The following is a 23,061-nucleotide window of genomic DNA, read 5'->3' as shown; positions in this document are numbered from 1 at the left end:
ATAATCTTCGGACACAGACTGGACACAAGTGAAGTTAAATACAAGACATATGTCTTCTTCTCTCAACTTTTTAAGCCAAATAAATAAGATCCTACACCAACATGAATTGTACTTTGCCTCGGAGGTAGGCCTGTTCTACGAATCGAAGGTTCTTTTGAATAAGAATCAGTATTGAAAACGTTGATGTACATATAAGTCACAACACAACTAAATTATGATCATATTGGCAGTTGTAGAAATGCGACATTATGATAAAGGAAGAAGTGAAGCCAATTAAAAAATTCCGGTCAGTTGGTATTGCTTCCCATATTTTCGGCAGTAGTCTTGATGTAAAAGTAAAGTAAAGCTATCCCTGTAACAGGCCGTGAAGGTCCATAGGGTTGTGAGACGTTGAGGGTCCCACATTATCTAGATAATCGGCTCAAAGATGGCGGTAAGTTTGTCAGCCTTAGGCGCCGGCCGCGCTTTACTCCCCAGGAAAATTATTTAATTAATTCCTGGTACTCATTTCCGTTAGAGGCTGAGTCGACCCCAGGGCCATAGTGCGGCTGGAAGGATTTAACAAGTGTATTTTTGCTGTTCCATAGAGGGGGAATGGAGGTCTTTAAGATGTGGGGCATACGTAACCAGTATTATTATGCAAATCGTGTATTTCTTACATTAGGAATATCTCCGAGTCACGTTTAACCTGGATACCTATCGTCACGTTATCTAATGCCATGCTTGTAATTGGGACTTTCCGAGTTGCAGTTTCTGTGCATAAACGGACTCCATTGCTATGTGAACGTTATTCTGTAACATGCATCGTCATTTCATCACCAGAATATTATTGGATATTATTTAAAATCTATAACCGCCTCTGTGGTCTGGTGGTCAGAGTTCCTGTCTACAGATCCATGGGTTTCCCCATGCACTTAGACCAGTTATTGGTCCATTGTGCGTCCCCCTTTGATACTCTACCAGTCTCCATACCCTACCGGTATCGGTGCGTGCTCTCAGCCCAGTTGAGCCAACGAGGTCGGCCCTCGGTACCTTTGATACTTCCCCCATCTACCAGAGGCATTGGAAACTACTTGGACGGGAAATTGTTGCCTAATTTAGCTCAGAGGTCTCCTAGAGACATGAGGTTCTTTTACGTGTCCATAAATGTAAGATACGGGACACACGGCTTAAAGTCCCTCTCGGAGGACTTGTTCCCTGAATTTTTCCGCCCTTAAGAATTCCACGACCTCCGCCGGGTTTCAACCCGCTTACCTTGGGTCATGAGGTGGGAACGTTACCCCTAGACTACGGAGGCCGCATCTTTTTGAGGATACGTTTAAATATCTGATATGAATCCGGCCGTATTGAGCAGTTTTGTGTCTCTAATTTAGTATTCAACTCTCGCCCATCTGTTTTGGTCTCCAGAGTAATATACGACTGTACAATTAATGTAATTACCTTTCATTCATGGACAAATGTTTTCTTACAGGTACCTAGATTAGTTCCATATCGTTCTTGTTAGGAAATATGGATCAGTTTCTTGCACGAAGGACAATTTCGGATGCCTCTGTTTTTAGCTCGGGGGCAGCTACGAAAGGTAATGTAGAGACGAGAAGAGGGAGGACCGTAGGTCCTGTACTTATAAAAACTGCTCCCCACTTGAGTTTCTGGGCCCCACACTCGTCATATAAATCTCACGCTAATGGGGACTCACGCTTCCTTCTACAGGCAATGTTTCTACATGTAAATAATTCAAGTCGAGTACAGAAGACAGTCTAGAAGGAGCCTTGAGGCACAAGAACCTCACTCCCCAGGGCCAGCTCACGTTCATCTGAGGAATGATGTGAAGTTCGTGTGTTCCTGCTGCTTGTTACCGCTACGCAGTCAGCCCGTGTAATTATACGGAAGGTGGGGGGACTCGTATAATCATAAATTTACTTTATAAATAAATGTACAACGGAAATGTTATTTCTGGTACCATTATAATTTTTAAAAAATAATTATATTTAATCGTATTGCTGTAACGCTGCGTGTTGACAGCTATTCCAATTCGTAGTACAATGAAATGAAATTGTTGCATATTGTCGTTAATTTTAACTTACAAATTTCCGATTAAAATGGGAGAATAACAAAGCTAGTATTTGGGAACGGAAGTTGTATTACTGCTACATACCCTGAATTAGGCTGCTTTTATCCTGAACGTTTCTTAGATTTCCTTGTTCATAATTGTCCTTTTGTTAGGAGATGCACAATCTACGAACGTGAGAATTCATAATTAAATGAGATGGGAAAGACGTAGTCCAAACCGGGGGATGCGTAGTTCCCACGTGCTTTGTTTGTACTTCGGGCTTGCGAATGATCTTAGCTGTTCCGGACAGCTTTCATGAAAACAGTAACAGTATTAAATACAATTACAGTTACTGTAATATTTTTTATCACTGTGTTTCTTTATGGTCACTGTGGTTACTGGATTTCCAAACTAGCGCTAATGTCGCTACCACCTCATATGTTCTCACGCCCACTGTACAGTTAGTACCGAATATAAGAAATTTATATGCAATAGTTGCGGGTGGACTACATTGGTAGGTGTGTGGGTATGTGTGGAAGAACGGGCCAGTTAGTGAATGCCGGCTCAAGTTTCCCCCCCCCCCAGTAGAGGGAGAGTGGCTAGTCGTAATCAGACCTCTGCTCTCGTTAAAGAGGACCCCCACCCCGTTTGAGAACACTTAAAAGTCTTGGAAGGAAACAAAACATGGCTATGGGTGCCGATGGGACCAGAAACCAAGATTGACTGTGCTGGCGAGGATCAGCAGCAATTTAACCGACCGCCCGACTGGTTAATAAGTGATCAGATAGTCGCATATTGTCATCAGTCCCGTGGGACACGCACCAAAGGATCACAATGCTGACGAGGGCCAGCAGAAATTTAGCAGCCATTCCGTCAGGTACCAAAAAATGTAGCCCCTACACAGAAAGACCGACTCCTCCCCTCGTGAAATAGGAGGTCCCACTTCTAAAGAGGTTAAAGTCTAGAAGAGAACATATTTCTCTACGAAAACTAAAGCCGTGAATGACTGTGCTGGCGAGGATCACCAGCTATTTAACCGACCGCCAGACAGAATGCAGTGGCATAATGTTTATTTCGTAAGCTATCCTCAGGTTCTTGTGTTGAAGAATTCGGATAGGTAGACAGACATGATCTCCATTTCGTGCAATTATATGCACATCATGCAAAGAACGCATAATAACGAAAGTAAACCAGTCTGAACCGTCGGGGACACACATGCAGTAACAAAGATTTCGTTGTTATGTGTTTAGTTCGGCGGAGGAACAGCAGTGTTGAAAGTGTAGTCAATTACAGGACATTTTAGCGGCTACTGTTGTGAGCACGGCAATTTGATTTGCCCCCTGCCGTATCCAGTTCTAATAGATCAGCAGTGAGCACACATGTTCAGACTGAAATACGTGTGTTTCACAGCTCTAACCGCAGCTGGAGGCAGGTGGCTTCTATTGGTCTTTAACGTGCGGCGGTCGACCGCATGGGAAATAAGTCATTGTGACAGATTGTACTCGGCACATGCGCGGAAAGTTTAATGACGTAACACACACACTCGTTTTCAGTAATCTCTTCTGCATATGAACTGTCCTTTTCATAAGTTAGTTCAGTTTCACTTTTGTTAGGGAATAAACAGTGTTATACATCTCCTCATGACCCCTAATTTATCAACTGGGTTATGTGATTTCGCTGCAATTATTCATTTGTCTTAATGCTTGTGTTCGGTTTAGGTGCAATGGCAGAGTGAACGTAATGCAGCCGTAAGCCGTACGCTAATAACACACATAATTTTGCCGCTCAAAAACGGAGAACAAGTTATGGAGATGGAAAACAATTGTGTGATAGTTTTCACAGGGCCACATTAAACAGGGTTACTTCTATACAACAGAGAAATATAACGGATAACTAACAGTAATTAATTCATTTCAGTTCTTGTTATTTATGTGCCGAGTCAACAGCTACAAGGCCAATTACAGACACAGCACAGTGTAGGTACTGGTAATCGTGTTAAGGACAAACACATTATGAAAATAAGACAGATTACGGGCCAAACGAATTTATTAAGTTCGCACAGAAGAAATTAACAGACTCTCGTTGATTAAATTGAGACTGACACGAAGGGAACAGCGAACTATGGGCTATTTCTGAAGGGACTGTTAGACTAGTGAGCTCGGAACGGATACAGAGCCCGACGCTTGACAGTGTGATGACTATAACATTGTGGCATATCTGCTGAAACAGATATTTTCTTTAAGACAGCAATAACATACCTTTTGCTAAACGGTTTGTGCTTCTTCAGTTTGAACGTAACTGATACTGTACGCTTTGTGCCTTCTTAATATAATATGGGGTTTGCAGTTATTTTCATACAAGGCAAACTGAATTCTTCGTTATAAAATGGTAAGTAAAAGTAAAGCTATCCCTGTAACAGGCCGTGGAGGCCCATAGGGTTGTGAGACGTTGAGGGTCCCACATTATCTAGACAGTCGGCTCAAAGACGACGGTAAGGTTGTCAGCCTTACGCGCCGGCCGCGCTTTACTCCCCAGGAAAATTATTTAATTAATTCCTGGTACTCACTTCTGTTAGAGACTGAGTCGATCCCAGGGCATAGTGCGGCTGGAAGGATTGAAGAAAATCCAATGACTTCATCGGGACTTGAACCCGTGATTTTCCGGCTTATAGCATCGTGCCTCAACAAACTACGCTATCGCCATCGTCCGGTATTCTAGAAAATAGACCAGTGATTGAGATTATCTCTTTCTAAGGAGCCTAACTAAGTAGATATCTTCCCCCCTCACCTGAGGACAGAAACAGATCCAGTTTCCCAAACGTAGTGTTTTTTTTTATAATACCAGATGATGGAAACAGTTCAAAACCCCAGCAATTCTGTATATTGTTGACTGGTTCTGAGCTCTGATTCGACAAATAACCGATAGGTGGTACTTATAGGTACTTCTAGAACAGGAATGAGTATTTTCGAGGACGTGGCTACCGACATTTCAAGATGACGATATTCCGAAAATCAACATCTAGGAAGAAGTCATTGGAGTGAGTCTAGATTTCGAAGCTGTGTACCTTAAGCTGTTACGTGAATACATTTGGATTCATACGAAAATTCTCTGCCAAAAAATCGAATGATTATCTCAATCGAAATATACGTAATTCGAATTCGTATTTTAAACAATAATTTCTGTTGTGCTCAACGTATTAATAAATATTAGTATTAAATCGATACAGAAATTTGTTATCAGATATCAGTATCGAAAACACTTGATTAAGTATCCATGCTGCCGCGCCATAGCTCAAGCGGTTAGTCGCTGGATTCCCACCGCGGCGGCCCGGGTTCGATCCCGGGTCTGGTCAAGTGGGATTTGTGGTGGACAAAGAGGCGCTGGGGTGGGTTTTCTCCGAGTACTTCGGTTTCCCCAGTTGGTCTCCACCCCCCACTAAGCGAATTAAAAAAAAAGTATCCATTCTGTAGAGTGCACCACTGATCTGAGTTTTTGAGATTTTTATTAGATATGAGATAGTGGGATCTTCGATGTGGAAAAGAATAAAATTCATCGCGAAAGGAGAAGTATCTGGAAGATTTGTGGAGTTGAGAGGAAAGTTAAGGAAGCTGAAGTGGAAGTAATTAGTTACAAAATAAAACTTGAATAATTAAAATACGTCTTAACGACAAGAAGACATACTATCCGGTCCTGTAGCAAAGGAAATGTACTAATTTGAATGAAAACATTGTTCTTAAGTCATCTCATTATCATTCGGAATAACTTTTAAACGTTCTTGTTCAAGTGTTACTAGCCTTCTTTTCATAGTATCGTACATTAAGCGTAGAATTATTGAAGTTCCTCTTCTTATTTCGTCATATATATATATTGCATATATTCTAAAGCTTCATGTGTGTAAATACGTGTCAACTTATATTATTCTCATTAGGCTTCCAGTAATACAATCGCCAATTTATGTGAGATATATCACCAGTCTAGAAAACCGAAATTATTGACCGTAGGGATTTATTGCGCTGACCACGCGACACCCTCTTTGCACTAAAGTTGGCACTAACTTCGCTGACAAACGGCGGTCGCTCTGTTGGTATAGTTCGTTTGCGGACCAAAACCACGGAGTGTGTTTGTTCTGTTTATGCGAGATATGTTAATAACATCTGCTAAGAATTCTGATGAAATAAACTCAAAACTCCTATCACTGTTATGTCCTTTCAGTTCCTTGGCAAGAACCCATATGTATTTTCCCGGTTATGTCCCTTTCAGATTTTATATCAATAATATCAAACGCACATAGTCTCTATAATTCTATTGTGGCTATTAATTTCATATGCCGTTTGTCTTTTTAAGTGTGTTTGGTAATTAACCCTACTAGATAGAAGTTATCCTATACCACATGTGGGAGTCTTCTACAAAGGAAAACGTTATTCCCAACTGGAAACAAATATATCCTCTTTTCATGGTCACAAATATCGATTTCTCTTTTGTTTCAACATAGTAGCTTACTGCTGTAGTAGAGGGGAGACTATTGTCTCATTGTCATGATAAGCTGTACGGCAGGTTTAATGTAACAGAACAACACTGAGCGTAGCTATTTTAAGTACTTTTACAGTTTAAAGTTATCTCCCCTTTGCTGCGACTAAAATTGTTGATTTCTAGATACTTATTGCTTTAAAATATTGGAGTATTCTCAGCCATTGGTAACTTAGTATCTGTAGGGTATGAGGCCTTCACAGCGGTGGTTATGAAGAGCTGCATCTCCTGGTATTTAACGCCATTTAGTCCTTTGAAAATCAACTAACTCTTCGAAAGAACACTTCGCTTCCATCATCAGGGCTAAGACAAACTAAGAAAGAAACCAGAAACCAAATAGCTAGTGACATATTCTTCCACAACGTCATTTTACTTTGAACGGACTACACGGCGTCATTTCCCAGAAGATGCAATCTTTAAAATTAGTATTTGCCCATGATGTATTTAGAAAGGTTTATGTGACGAACCTTGGACTTTAGACCCCCTGTAATCGGACAGGACGACCTTTCGTTTCCTGCCATCGGACGTCGAGATGGAGTGGGTAGAACTGCTGCTTCGTATTCAAGCCATCGCGGACTCAAACTCTGTCCGGAAACTATCATGGCCGAGGTGTTTCTTGGTTCATCTAAGTCACACCAAGAAAATGCGGAAATAGCATCTGAAATTGGGCTCAGTTTGCTTCGTTCTGCGTATTTTCCATTTCCGTAGATCTGTAACATTAACAGTTGATGACGTCCTTAAATAAGTAAAAAATAATAAAAACATCGATTTTTCACCACCAATTTTGGGATATTGATTTCTTGCTGATACAGCCATAATTATAAACGCGCTAATCAGTTATGCTTTTAATTCATGTAAGACGGTTAATGATAACAGGAATTTCTGCAGGAGAATGAAGTGTAACCTTAAATATTAATGTAATCCACTTAATGTTCCAACATTTTCAAATTTGCATCAAGGGTAGTCGGTGACGGTAGCCGAGCTGTCTGAGGCATGTACTGAATTCTCTCGCTTGGAAGCCGGGATCGTGGCTTCGAATCCAACTTAAGGAATGGATGTCTGTATTCGTTTATTCTGTGTTTATGTTGTCCTGTGTTTAGGTAGTGGCCTTGCGACGAGCTGATCCCTCGTCCAAGGAGTGCTACCGACTGTGAAATGAAAAACTGAAAAGAAAAGAAAAACAACCTCGACACCGTAAGGTATAAGAGGAACGGATTAAGTAAGTAAGAATCACCCGAAGTGGCCGCAGTACAAGGGACTTAGTCCCAACCCACTAGCCAATAAAAAATATAAGAACCAGGAGTATACATTACAGTTCTCAATTCTCAGACGGTAAATAACATACTGATGAAATCCAGTACATGGAAATTGCTTCGCCCTCAGACCAGAACGTTCATAGTCCCGCCATTTTCATCTTAAAGTACAAGTGCAGCGTTCAGTTGTTCAGTTGTTCAGTTGTTTTATTTGACTATACCGTCCCCCGTCCTCCAAGCCCCTTTCTCAAGTTAGGTATAGAGCAGCGCATTAGTGCAACAAACTGCATTATATAAGGCAGTATGCCACAAAAGGGGAAAAAAGTAGCTTGGAGAAGGAGGGTTTAAAATGGGTTTCCCCCTAAATACATATCATTTTGCAGTGAGATATTTTTCATGTTTAATCATGCGAAATCTGAGCAGAGTAAAATTTAATTCTGAATGATATTTAGTTTTTTATTTTAAATATTGTTGAAGTGAAGGGCGAAAGATGAAACTCATTTATTTTTCTATCACAATATATAAAACTTAAGGCGCTGAAAAAGAACGATGGAGCTTAGGAATGGAGTGTGAGTACCGACACCGACAGCGACAGTGGTGTGAGGAAGACTTGAAACAAATGGAAGGCTGGCTGTATGCTTGCCCGTGACATCTGTCACCGACAGAGGCCTCCACGTCGTTTTCCCGGGCTAACGCCTTCCACGCTTACTTCTACAGCACTAAACTTTCAGCTGACGCTTTGGAAAAGTCCATGCAAAACTTATTATTGCGTCATAATGCGTAATACGCCTCAGCACCACCGATGAGAACTCACAGAACTTTGTGGCGTTTAATATTAAAAGCAATGTAAGCTAAATATTAACTGTTTTATAAAATTCTGAAACATGAGTTTTGAATATGAACATATTCGGTAATAAGCCTTGTCATGATGTTGGGCTATACAAGCATACACAATAACATAATGAATATCTGTAGCATTGGAAGTACCAGTTGCTTTCCAGTAGTTATAATTCAGTCAAGGTGTCATGGTCACAAATCTCTGAACCAATCGCAGATACCTGAATTTTCTGTCTAGTATAAATATATGTATTCTGTCCAGTTTCTAATTTATATCTTAATGTTTTATTATGATCTACTGTGTTAATTCTGAAGAGGCTGTTATGCTGTCTGATTGACTCGACACGTTTTGTCAGTATAGCGGGAAATAGACCGGGTCTAGGGAGAAGGGAAAATGAGCTTGCGACGCTAAATTAGTTGATGGGGTTTTTTCACTTGTTCCTGCGGCCGCTGTTTGGGCTGTTTTACCAGCCCCAGATGATAGATTATGATTATTGTGGAGCAATCGGTGGAATTTGAATTGGCAGGGAAAACCGAAATACTCGGAGAAAACCTGCTCCAGTGCAGTGGTTGCAAGTGGTTGCATGCTGTTCACACAGCAAGAATGAGCCTATGTCACATTCTGAATGTACTCGTAAGAAAGTGACTGTCTCTTTAATCCAAACTTATGACACGACTTACAATTTAGTATTCCTAATAAAATATTCATTATACTGCGTCTAGACCGGTCACGGTAGCCGAGCGGTCTAAGGCATGTATTGTCTTCACTCGCTCGGAAGCCGGAATCGTGGGTTCGAATCCCACTCAGGGCATGGATGTTTGTGTACAGGTAGAGGCCTTGCGACGAGCTGATCACCCGCCCAAGGAGTCCTACTGAACGTGTAAGATCTAGAAAAACCGAAGTGAACGGAGAAGTTCATGGAGGTAGGCCTAGGCCCACTGGGGCTGTAGTGGCAAGAAAAAGAAATACTGCGTCTAATTATAATGAACTGTCCCTGTAAGCTCGACTGCAGCACAAAGGACCAGGATTTCTCTGACGAGAATAGGGAAGGGATAATTTTTTAAGCTGGATAGTAGTTAACTGTTTTACCAACTGAGATATTGGCAGAGGCTGCGTGACGTCGTACATCGCCTATGGTTCCTACAAATAGCGAGCAGTTGCTTATGTACATTTGATGAGGCGTCACTGGTTCGGTTCAGTGTATAGCCTGCGTGCTGTATTGTCATCGGCTCAGATGAGAGAGGTTCTTGGCAGCTACGTGACACCTGCCATGAATAATTGTATCGATTTGTGTATACTTAGTTCAATAAATCCACTACCAGGAATTTAATTGTGGATAGTGCATGTGTAGCGATCCGTGCCTCTGCCTTTGTTGCCGACCAATAGCGTTGCAGTGCGTACCTGTACTTAGTGATCCGTGCCGCGTTATTATTGTTTCGCTCTCTAAAAGCAAATACAGATTCCTGATTTTTTTATTTCGCTTCTAATTTGTGTTTCTAAAGCCTTGAGCTGAGCATTGATGGTGTAGTTCCCACCGAAAAAAGTACATAACAGCGAGGTTCGTATTATGGGCGGCAGGGAATTATCCAAACACATACGGGTTGCATGTAGCGACACGTTTTATGTAAATCCGTTGCTTTAACTTTATTGTAAGGGGATATTCAGACGGACGGACTCTGTGCCATACACACCTGAAGCCTCCTTCATCACAACGTTATGGAATTTACTAGAAATAAACATTCGGTAGATTCTAAAGGGTTCCGACGATGGTGAATGACACAAAATTACTGGGTTTTTGGAATTTTCCATCGTCCGGAATTCTAGGTAACAGAGGACATGACGTTTCGGAAACTGGATCTGTTTCCGTCTTCGGGTGAGAAAGGAACACACCTGCCAGTTAGGCCCCTTAGGAAGAGCTAATTGAGCTGATTGAGAATAGTTCTTTCTAAGGGGCCCAATTGAGTAGGTGTCTTCCTTTCTCAGCCGAAGACAGAAACAGAGCCAGTTTCGGAAACGTCGTGTCCTCTATTATCTAGAATGCCGGACGATGAAAAAAGTCCAAAAACCCCGTAATTATGCGAATAAACATTCAGTTTCAGCAGTTATCATGAATTCCGGCTGGTTTAAATCTGTTAAATATAAACTCTGTTTCTCTCTGTTATGACCGTGCCATAACTCAAGCTGTTGGCTTCCCACCGCGGCGGCCTTGGTTCGATTTCGGGTCTGGTCAAGTGGGATTTGTGGGCGACAGAGTGGCACTGGTGCGGGTTTTCTCCGAGTACTTCGGTTTCCCCTGCCAATCTTCATTCCAACAACCTCTCCATCATCATAATCAGCCGGGGCAGGTACAATAGGCCAATCTGTGGCCGCCATGCCGAGTGGACCCAGATGGATGGACTCCACTCCCCACTAGCGAAATTCTCTGTGTCATGAGCTTTGTGAACCATTAAGGGCAAGAAAAAAAAAGTAATTTATTCTTTTACCATGACAGTGGAGCTTGTATGTTTATCCGAAATGTTGGTTGACTTTCACCAGTTTACACGGTGTTATATCACAGAATACAGAACTCTTCAGAATCGTATCTATTCACAAAGAAAGGGGAAGAAAAGGAACCATTCTTAGGAAGCATTAAATCATGCCTAATATTTGAAGTCTTTGTGTCAGAGTCCGCGGTATTTGTGGTCAAATGGTATTTGCAGTTGTAGGTAAACGACAGTCATCATATTACCAGCAGGAATTAAAATTTAGACGTCTGACAGCAGTATTTGGCTGCAATAACGTACTTATAAAAATTCAGTACCTGATTAACGCGAAGATTTAAAGGGCTTGAATAGGAATGCAGAAGGCCACAGCATTTTTAGTCTGTCTACATTTATATTTCTTGACTATCCCCGTCACGATGCGGCTTCATTTGCGGTGCGTACGAGACAATGGGCGCTACATATGGGTTTCATGAAATAATAAGATAAAAACTATGCCCCTGGAGATTAATATGGATTGTGAGACTTCGAGGCTCCCACATTTTCTAAACAATCAGCTCACAAATGGTTTTAAGGTTGTAAGACTTACGCGCCGGCCCTCCTTTACACCCAGGAAGATTCCTGGTACTCATTTCTGTTAGAGACTGGGTCGACCTCAGGGCCATAGTGCGGCTGGAAGGTTTAGGTCAATTGAAAAATCAAATGATCTCATCGCGAAACGAACCCGCGACCTGCTGACTTGTAGAATTGTGCCTCAACCAAGTACGCTACCGTGTGGCCCGAAATAAGATTAATATCCGAAATACTTATTTAATATTAATACTATTTTTATTTATTTAATGAATTGCATATTTACAATCTACTCTCGATAATATGGAGAAAATTTGTTCTAAGTAGATGTCTTGAGTAGAGAAGTCATCCACTGATGATACTGTGATAGGCCCTGTAGAGGAATTGTGGTGGCTTATTAATACTAAATTAAAATAATGTAGCAGGATGCATAATAAATATTTTTTCCCCCATTGGCGCTACAGCCCTCATTTGGGCCTAGGTCTACCTCCATGAAACTCTCCGTTTCACTTCGGTTTACTAGATCTTACACATACGGTAGGACTCCTTGGGCGGGTGATCAGCTCATCGCAAGGCCTCTACCTGTAGACAAACACAGAAAAACGCACACAAACATCCATGCCATGAGTGGGATTCGAACCCACGATCCCGGCTTCCGAGCGAGCGAAGACAGTGCATGCCTTAGACCGCTCGGCTACCGTGACCGGCAGTGTATAAGAATAATATATAAGAATTCAGTTCGTACCTCACAGGAAACAGATCCGAACCCACGATCCCGGCTTCCGAGCGAGCGAAGACCGCTCAGCTACCGTGACCGGCTATAGTAAATATTACATTTACTCGTTTGACAAAATAATATTTTAAATGTCGAAATGTTCTGCTTATTATACTGTGGGAAATAATTATCCACTTAAAATCTTGCTCATTAGTGTCTCGAGATGAGAAATGTTGATGTGTTTATTCTAACCTCCCGTCTGTTTGTCCCATTTCATATCCTGTCCGGTAGGAGATACACAATCTGTCAGGTTGTCTCTGCTTATGACCTTAGTCCCCTGCATATGCTGCAGCGGTTACTCGTTATTTCATTTAACTCCCTCTACGAAAGTCAGAGTTTTCCTTGCCTTCTAGTTTTATTTCAGATGTAGACGTTGCTAATTTGTTTGTCACTGTGCTCTCGGCGCAAATGTGCAAGTGACGTGTGGTTTGTCGCAAGTCATCATGAAACTCGTCAAGTTGGATGTCTCTTGCTATTTTTTTTTTTAGTTGTTTCAAAACAGTGTCCATGTCACATTCATTACACATAAAAATACATAAACTATCATCTCACATGAAGCTTGATGTACTAACGTACGTTTATTATATATTTCTGTGGTTAGTGCAAAGTCCTTTTCTTAACATATGTCTGAGTTTTTTTGATAACAGAACAAAGTTGATGCTCTACCGACAATTTTTCTCATATTAGTGGGGCCGACAGAAAATTTATAACTAACGACCAAGTGGAAATAGCTTGTCTGTAAAGATGGGATTCATGAAAAACGACCATGGAGTGTGTTTTGAAAGGTAATCACAAAAATATTGGCGAGGTCTTGGAAATGAAAGAATGGGGTGAGTTAGACCATGATAATGTAGGAGGATGATGAAAGAGAATGGTGGGAAGGTAAAAGAAAAGCAGACTTAAGAAGAGAACGATGAACAGTTTCCATGGCAACACTTCTGCTGAAATGGGAAACCTCTAAATTGAAAATTGGTATATATACTTTTCTCCTTTATTAATTCGATATATAAATATAACTCCTTCCCATGGGTAAAGAGGCCAGGGAGTGAAGCTGACCACTCACCTCAAACTAGTGCCGAGATCAAGAAAATATGGTCCTCTACATTGACTTCCCCACACGCCTTCATGGCGTAGTGACTGTGGAGCTGAGTTCCTTTGTGAATCTGTTAGTTGCTCAAGTGGTCAATAAATTACTCGCGATTTGTTTATGCCAAAGGCTTAAAAAGCCTTTGATTAGAAACTATCCTAAACTAGATGATACATTCCGCGTCCTTACACTCTGTGCATATTTTAGATATATATTATTGTTATTTTCCTGTATCGATCAAGCAAGGGGCTCCTTCCACTCAAGTTTTGCAATTCAAGATGATGTTATTACCATGAATGTGTGTGATATTCACTTAGGAAAAGTCCGAACAAAACAAGCTATTATTACATTTTACTAAATATAGTGAACAGTGTTTTTTTCTTTGGCGCTACAGCCCCAATTTGGGCCTTGGTCTATCTCCATGAAACCCTCCGTTTCACTTCGGTTTACTAGATCTTAGACATTCGGTAGGACTCTTTGGGCGGGTGGTCAGCTCGTCGCAAGGCCTCTACCTGTCCACAAACACAGAAAACGCACGCACACACACACACACACACGAACACTAAACATCCATTCCCTGAGTGGGATTCAAACCCACGATCCCGATTTCCGAGCGAGCGAAGACAGTGCATGCCTTTTTTTTATTGCTATTGGGGTGGGACCAAGTCCCTTGTACTGCGGCCACTTCTGGCCTATTGTACGAGCTCCAGATGATAGGTGAGTGTGATTGTGGATCAATTGGTGGAATGAAGATTGGCAGGGGAAACCTAAGTACTCGGAGAAAACCTGCCCTAGCGCCACTTTGTCTACCAGAAATCCCACTTGACCAGACCCCGGGATCGAACCCGGGCCGCCGCGGTGGGAAGCCAGCGACTAACCGCTTGAGCTATGGCGCGGCCCAGTGCATGCGTTAGACCGCTCGGCTACCGTGAGCGGCGTAGTATACAATATACGTGTACAGTGTATAATTTCAGAAGGCACCCTGCACTCCGTTCACTGCTGCTTCACCACAGCCGTAACGCTGTAAGTTAGCCCCAGTTCTGACCATACAGACACTTCGCAATTATGAAGCTACGAAAATACAAGGATGTTAAACCGATCAAAATGTAGATGTGTTTCTTGGGACATAACGGCCCCCGAATTGGTGCCCCAAAATTTTATTCAGGTTTGCAGCCGTGTGATAGATTTATCCCTGCCGACAATATCTTATACTGCAATATTAACGTTGTGTTCTTTCAAATGCTATCATATATATGGTAATATAAATTACCCAAATAACTTTAGAATATCTTAAATGAAATGGGAGACACTGGGAATATAGGATATTGCATATTTTAAAATGGGTGCATTTGCAAAGTTAGGATTTTATACGACACACGTAGCGGACTAATGAGGATTGTATCTGGCTGAGTAAGTGGTGTGTGAGGTCAGGATATGTCCCTATTTTCATTGCATGTCTCGTATGCAAGTTGTGACAATAAGACCAGTACTCACTTCAGATTAACACAAAACATCACGGTAGGTCATCAGTATCTCAACAAGTATCCAGTAGGCGTTAAAACAAAGCGTTATATAGCCATCCCCTTATATATAAAGTATCATTGATTAACTATTGTTGGGTTGATCTAAATGCGGTATCACCCTATTTCATTGCAATTCTTGTAATAGTGCTGCAGCTTCAAAAGGAAGGGGAGAGATAAGGATCTTCTGACCAATTGAAGTGTGAAAGAATTGACTACAGTCCAATAAAATGGATGCTAAGGACTTGTTAAACGTAGGACTGGAGGACGTCTCCTCACACATTCCAACTATATATAAAGTCTGACGCACATTTATCACGATAGCTTCCCTTCCAGCCAAGGACGTTAAATGAACAGTAATGAGTGTGACTTTTTTTTTTGGGATATAAGCGTTTCGAATTTACACTACGAAACCCCTCCATTTTATTCAGTAGTCAACGTACCAATTACCATGTTATATAGACCTATTTACGATTATTTTGCGTTAGTCTAGATGCGTTATCACTGTGTTTTATTGATTATTGTAATAGTCCTACGGCCGGTCACGGTAGCTGAGCTGTCTAAGGCCTGTACTGTCTTCGCTCGCTTGGAAACCGGGATCGTGAGTTCGAATCTCACTCAGGGCATGGATGTTTGTGTGCGTTTTTCTGTGTTTGTCTACAGGTAGAGGCCTTGCGACGAGCTGATCACCCGCCCAAGGAGTCCTACCGAATGTGTAAGATCTAGAATAACCGAAGTGAACGGAGAATTTCATGGATGTAGGCATAGGCCCACCGGGGCTGTAGTGCCAAGAAAAAAAATAGTCCTACAGCTTCGAAACTAAGGGAGGAGATATGAATGTCCTATCCAACACAAGTGTGAAGCAATTGACCACAGTCTATTTAAATGAATGAGTAGGACTTGTTCAAACATAGGATTGGAGAAATTGAGAAGGAATATAAAAATATTCTCCGTAGGTTTAGTTGGTCTCAGGGTTCGAAGCGAGGACCATGATGTATCGTATCGTTGACATAACTTGCTTGATGAGCATTTTTGACATACCATGATTGGATTTAAGCATTGCCTAATATCTCTCGTCGCAGCAAGGGGATAAAGATACGATTATTCTTAGCCTTCTTTAAATTTTTGTCTTTGAAAAGAAATATATAAAATATCATCAGCTGATGCCAATGATAAATGCATTGTTCTCATACGTGGAAGCGTATATTTTATTCTCTGTTTAAAAATTAAATCGAATTTTTAGACATGAATTGAGGGGAACCGAGTAGGTGTGCCAAGGGAGGGGAGATGTATCCCTCCCCCTGTTCCTTTCTCTTCGCTTTAAGCATTCATGGAGCTCTGACTACATAGAAAGGAAGAGGAAACTTACAGCCACTTGGCGCGCAAACAGTCGAATGAAAGATGACGTCGAGAAATTGTATGAGAAGAGAAAGAGACCAAAAATATATGGAACTGTTCCAAACTAAGAGTCATTTTCTAACTTTCAAGGATTTTTCTCTTTTCCTTTCTTCTTGTTGCGAGCAACAATTTTTCATCATCCTAGTCCCCTAACTTGTGTAAGAATCTGACTTGAAGTTTAATGGAGGATGACAATACGATCGTTTATGGGGGAAAGTTGCATCAGCAAAAACCTAAAATGATGGGTGCTCTAGCGTAAGAAGCTGCAATCTTTTTAGTTTCTGCGAACAGGGCGCATAAACATGACCTGAATTTTATCATTTTCACATCAAATTCTGCCAGTAAAATATCATTTTACACTTCAGTGGATAATAAGAAACTATCACGGAAAAAATACATAAAGAAGACGATTGATTTGCTTTCCGAATTCAAACTTACCTTAATTCATATCCGTGGTTCAAAATTTCAGTTCTGATCTGAACTTTATTTACGTCTTTCTCAAACAGTATTAATAACGGTACCTCTATACTCTATAGATGTAATAGGAGCGGTTGTTCTGTACACAGGATGAACAGACTATCGTTTCAAGCAAACGGCTCAGGCGGTAATATATCTGTCTTGTATTTTGGAGATGCCTACTTCGAATCTCGGCTGGGACACTGACTATAGTACCTAGGATTTTCTGGCTTTCCTCAGTCTGTCCAGGCGAATACAGATATCTTAATCTGAAATAGGCCACGACCGCTGTCTTCCAATTCCTTTCGAATTCATCATTCATTAAACATTCTGTCATTCGAAAGTGTATAATTAAAATCCACTTACTGATCCAAAGCCCGTCTGTAGTCACTTTATCGTGTAATTCGTTGAACCTGTTGTCACCTTCATATAAAAATCCGTGATATTATTTAGTCGATTTGATACAGGACGCTGAATCCATCTATTGTTTTTAGTGATCAGAATTTAAAAAGAAAAGAAGCTCGGGTGACATTTTATCGAACATGCTTTCACTGGATTGAAATATAAGGCAAGGGCTATTCTCGTATGGCTTTTTTCCAAGATATCCTGATAACGTAGAAGAAAAGCGCAGCTGTCTTAGGGCCCCCATACACACACAGTTTGGCCTCCAGTTCGGCCTGCACAGTTGAAGACTGAAAGGCAAAACTGATGTGTGTGGTGCGGCCGACCGGCCAATCGTTTGGACTGTTGGCCTGTGGGAAACCCGTCAGTCCGTCAGTTCTGCCTGCAGGACCATAGCACGTGACGTGTGTGACTCAGTATTATAGGCTGGAAGACCGTGATTGTGGCATGAAGCCTGCCGGTGTATGGGGCAGGAAAGGGAGGAGGAAAACTATGAAAGTTTTGCCTGTAAGGTCGATCGGAAGGCCAAACTGTGTGTGTATGGGGGGCCTTAATAGACTGCTTCGCTAAACATGTTCGCTTCCAATCGCCTGCGCCCCCCTTGACCATATTCAGTTCTCGGAAAGTGCAGTTCTGTTTCCAAAACATTCAGAGTTCATATGAATGCGCTCTCACGGAATTCTGTTCCTAGGTTACAGAAATTCAGTTTAATAAAAATCGCCACGCATTCCGTTATTACAAGTAATTTTTTTCCTTGGCACTACAGCCCCAGTGGGCGTATGCCTACCTCCATGAACTTCTCCGTTCACATTACAAGTATTAATTTGCGTAATTTCCCATGTCAGTGAGCCGGGATAGCGAAGGGACTAGCTACGGGCTGGACTACCAAGGGGCCGGAGTTCGAGTCCCGATGGGGAAAGAGTTTTCACTTCTCCATGACGTCCAGAGCGGCTCTCAGGCTCACCCAACCTCCTATCCAATGGGTACCGGGGGCTTTTCCGCGGTTGTAATGCGGCCTGGGCGTGAAGCTGACCAGTTATCTCCAACTAGTGCCGAGGTCAAGAAAACGTGGGTCTATACATCCACTCCCCCATACGCTTTCACAGCATAGTGCTTAATTAGTTAAACACAAGGAAACTTTACGTTTTACCTTTACCCATGTCTGACTGCAAAGGATATAATGACTTATGACCTGCACTCATGAAACCAGAATAACTTGGCCGGAAAAAAGTATCATTATCAGCAATTTGCTGTTTTTAGTTTTAGATGAAACATGCAAGAAAGAAATGAACCTATCTTTGCTGTTTTAAGAGTATATACAGTGCCAAAACCAGACATTCAGAGGCAAGACGTTTGACTTCACACATTTCAATTCTCTGAACACGTGACTTACTTATACGCCTACAGCTGGGATGTGGCGGCCGGTATAGCGACCGGCTACGGGCTGAACGGTCAAGGGGTCGGAGTTCAAATCTCGGTAGGAGCAAGATTTTTCTGCTCTCCACTTCATTCAGACCGGTTCCTGGGCCCACACAACTTCCTATCCAGTGAGTACAGGGGTCAAGGTGGTCGGGGCGTGAAGCCGAATAGTCACCAACTAGTGCCGAGTTCAAGAATATGTGAATCTATGCATCCATTCTCCCCTTTCATGTCCTAGTGGTTAATTAGATATGTACAGGGACAAGTTTACCGTTTTTCAGTAAATTATTAAATTATTCTACCCTTACAAATGTTACCCTGGATTTCCTGAAGTTCGTAACTCTTTGAAGCTTATTAAGCAGGAGGAGAGAAAAGAAAGCCCGCTGATATTATGAATGCACAGGATTCCTTCTTCAGGAAAAATAAATATGGTGCAAATTATTCGATGGCATTTCTCGTGACGGAAGGCACAGATAGAGCTTGTGTGTTTAAATTATATATTACCCGTGTACGCAAATTGATATCTCAATGTTCAGAGTTGCTTAGTAGCTTTGGAGTGTTACTGAGTTGTTACTTACTGTGTTCCAGTTCCTCCCGAGCGTCCGGTGATTTATGACGACAAGAGAAGGGATAGAAGAAAGCTCCTGGAGAGGTACAACGAGGGGAGCGACGTGTACCTCGTGTGTGAGGTCACGGGAGGTGAGTATTCGGACCTGATGAATTGCGCCTAGGAAATTAGCTGGCCCGTCTATCCCAGCTCGGAGGTAGATAAGTTAGGTTGCTGGAGGAAGACGGAAGAACTTGTGTGTGTGTAACGAGGTTGGAGAGCCATTAATAATTGAAACACAACAAATTGTAGCGTAGGGTAGCGTAGTGGTATAGCGACTGGCTACTGGCTGGACTTCTGAGTAGGGTCAAGAATTTTCTCTTCTCCACGTCGTTCAGGCCGGGTCTGGGGTCCTCCCAACCTCCTATCCAATGGGTACCGTGGGCTCTTTCCCCGGGAGTAAAGCGGCTAGGGCCTGAAGCTGACCACTCACCTCCAGCTAGTGCCGAGGTCAAGAAAATGTGGAACTCTACATCCATTCCCCCATACGCCTTCATAGCGTAGTGCTTAATTCTTTGAGCACAAGGACAACTTTACCTTTTTACCTTTTACCTTACACAACAAATTGTAATAGTTGACTTCGGTATTATGTGTAGCAGAATCTGTATTGATTTATTGCGAACAGAAATGCGGGTAACCCATATTCTAATGCCTGTGAATAATTAGAAAGAATGTGTGCTCAGTGTGGTAATTTATTAACCGGATTTTGGTTTGCTGAATATAAACTGTTAAAATATTCAAATCACGCCCCATTTTGAGATACGTATCTTGCTTCGCCACTAACTATAACAGACTGTCGTACTGTCATCAGATATAAAAGGAAACATAACTGCTGTGTGATAAGTTGAAGCAAATTTTAGGAATTCAGAATGACAGTATTTTGGCTTACCTCTCTCGAGAAACGCTCTTACAGATAATTTTTAACGCTCGATAAGGGTACATTTAGGCCAACCAATTCTTTTCTTATTTAATTACCAAAATACTTTATTTATGAGTGCACACGGTAGCGTAATTTGTTCAGACACTATGCTACAATCCGGAAGGTCGCTGGTTCGATTCCTAATGAGGTTACTGGATTTTTCGTTTGACCTAAATCTTCCAGCAGTACTATGGCCCTAGGGATGACCCATCCTCTAACAGAAATGAGTTCAAGGAATCTTACTGGGGGTAAAGGGCGACCGGCGCGTGAGGTTGACAACCTCACCGCCATGTAAGAGCCGATTGTCTAGAAAATGTGGAAGCTTCGACATGTCACAATCTTATGGGCCTCCTGTTACAGCGATACCTGTACCTTTTTATACCCAATTCGTAACAAATATCTATGGGTAACTGTTAAAACAAACATAAAACTCATATAAATTTCGTGGAAAATTTAGGTCGTCATACAACATAACAAGGTACCTTGCAAAACTGGGTAGGTTTACCCCAGAATTTATGCTTTTATACTGTTCCTTTACAAGTATTTCCGTTCGATTTTCCTCCTGCAGTTATTCCGTCTTCTTTTACATGTTTTGCATGAAAGTATTTTCCTACCTTAATAGCCTCCGTCAGCATCTGTGAACTTATTTGCCAGCTTCCGTATTATTTCATTACGTCGCGGCGTGTATTATCGCGTAACTAAGGGACGCGGAGTGTGCTGCATACATCACTGTCAGAGGTCGTATTGATTTTGCTTTACGGCTCAAGGTGCTGTACCAGAAAAAAAAAAGTAATGCACGCAAGTGGGTTATTATAACATCAAATCAACTTCCTTATTACAATGTATTTCACAATTAAACTCCACCCTTCACCTCAGGCTTCGAGGTCGTTACCATGGAGAAACCTTATCAACTTGTAATGTTCTTGTGATCTTCTGTCGTACTCACAAAGTTTAGAAGGGTTTCACATAAGAAGGATTCAGAATTATGGAGACGAAACTATGAGTCACGATTGTGTGACAAGTTCTGCCGTCTGAGAGCAAGAGTAATTTACATCCACTTTAGCGTCAAAGCTATGATTATTGTTTCTTATGCTAGAGGAAAGGGAGGTTGGTTACTTTATGTTCATCTCAGCGGCGAATGGTAAGATGGTTGATGGATGTGAAGGGTAAAGGATTTGGAAGAAAACGGTCTTTGCTTAATGAAGTTAAGATCCCAATGTTTGCATGTAGGGACGGAGGAAAGGAATAAAAACCTTAGTTATGAATTCCTGAACATTGCCCTAAAACTCACCGTGACAACTCGTAAGTAAGCTCACGGGCACTCTCATATGTCATACTATTAGAACATCGTTAATCAGCAAGTTGCTAATTAGTAAGTACCGCCAAAACCAATGTCGCCTTGTAATGATCAGCTCCCTTGCTTTGGAGGTTCTGTATTTAAGTTGGGTGTAGTATCAAACAAGCCGATCACAGTGGCCTCGCGGTCTAAGGCATGAACTGGGGCCTCTCCATAGCTCAAGCGGTTAGTCCCTGGCTTCCCACCGCGGCGGCCGGGGTTGAAACCCGGGCGTGGTCAAGTGGGATTTGTGGTGGACAAAGTAGCGCTGTGGCAGGTTTTCTCCGAGTACTTCGGTTTCCCCTGCCAATCTTCATTCCCCCAAATTCTCCATCATCATAATCACCCGGGGCAGGCTACAATAGGCCGATCAGTGGCCGCCGTGCCGAGTGGACCCAACTGGACTCCACCCCCCCCCCCTATGCGAATTTAAAAAAAAAGGCACGAACTGTCTTCGCTTGCTCGAACGCTAGGATCGTGTTTTCGATTACCACTCTCTGAGGGTTTATTCTGTGTTTCTGTTTTTCTGTGTGTAGGTAGCGGCCTTGTGACAGACTGATCCCCCGTCCAAGGAGTCCTACCGACTGTATATAGAATTAAGGAAGTGAAAATCTGCAAAGGTCCAACAACAGGACTGCAGAGCCATAGATAGATAGATAGGTAGGTAGGTAGGCGGATAGACAGATAGACACGTAGACAGAGAGACAGACAGACAAACAGGTTGTAGCATCAAATAAAGATCGAGTATCTACAAACCAAGGATAGATCTTCTAGACTCATATGACGTTTATTATTGGCTCATTTTGACTATATTTTCTGTCACTTATTTAAGAAATGTACCATATTTTAGATACTGAGATGTAATTTAAAATCTGGCACTAGGTCCTTTTCACACGAAATCTTCACTTAACGAACATACGTTTATACGAACTGCATGTATTGCTTGTTTTTATTCTCATTCAGTTTTCCATACGTGTTTGTCTGTGGATGTGTATTGTGCTCTTTAATAGTCATTTATAATTTAAAGTACGTACAACACAATATAGGTTACGTGGGCTTTGCTCGTAAGCTTGGGTTCTTGGCTACTGAAAATCATATTATTTATTGAGTGGCAAAATAACTTTCGACTTAAGAACGGCCAGTCTTATGATCAGGCGTAAGGAATATTGTCTCATTATAAGTCGAGGATAAGGTGTGTTAGTTTTGACTAGGATTTTGAATTCGTGATTACCGCGACGAATTCTACAGAAAAATATGAACAATTGGCTTCTTCATAAAAATTTTGTTATGTTATATTCAGCTTTGTTTCGTTTGCTTTAATCTGCACATCATGTAGATACTGTGCTCACTCATTCACCCACACACTTACAAACCGACTCACCCGTTAGCCATTCGCATTGTTACTCATCTATTCACTCACTGAA

The 23,061-nt window shown here is 41.8% G+C and overlaps 1 protein-coding gene across 2 annotated transcripts in view; it reads left to right on the top strand.

Annotated features, from left to right (window-relative positions):
- Positions 1-23,061, top strand: part of LOC111870996 (hemicentin-2) — a 536,304-nt gene that overhangs the window by 374,204 nt on the left and 139,039 nt on the right. For both annotated transcript variants that reach the window (XM_023863701.2, XM_023863702.2), the window contains exon 4: positions 19,364-19,474. In XM_023863701.2, coding sequence (XP_023719469.1) covers positions 19,364-19,474 — 111 coding nt within the window. The remainder of the gene's footprint in view (positions 1-19,363; positions 19,475-23,061) is intronic.

This window comes from Cryptotermes secundus, unplaced genomic scaffold (genome assembly GCF_002891405.2).
Source record: "Cryptotermes secundus unplaced genomic scaffold, Csec_1.0 scaffold1170, whole genome shotgun sequence".
In the NCBI taxonomy this organism is placed as follows: Eukaryota; Metazoa; Arthropoda; class Insecta; order Blattodea; family Kalotermitidae; genus Cryptotermes; species Cryptotermes secundus.
Note: the sequence above shows the minus strand (reverse complement) of the source record. Positions and strands in the feature narration are given on the sequence as shown.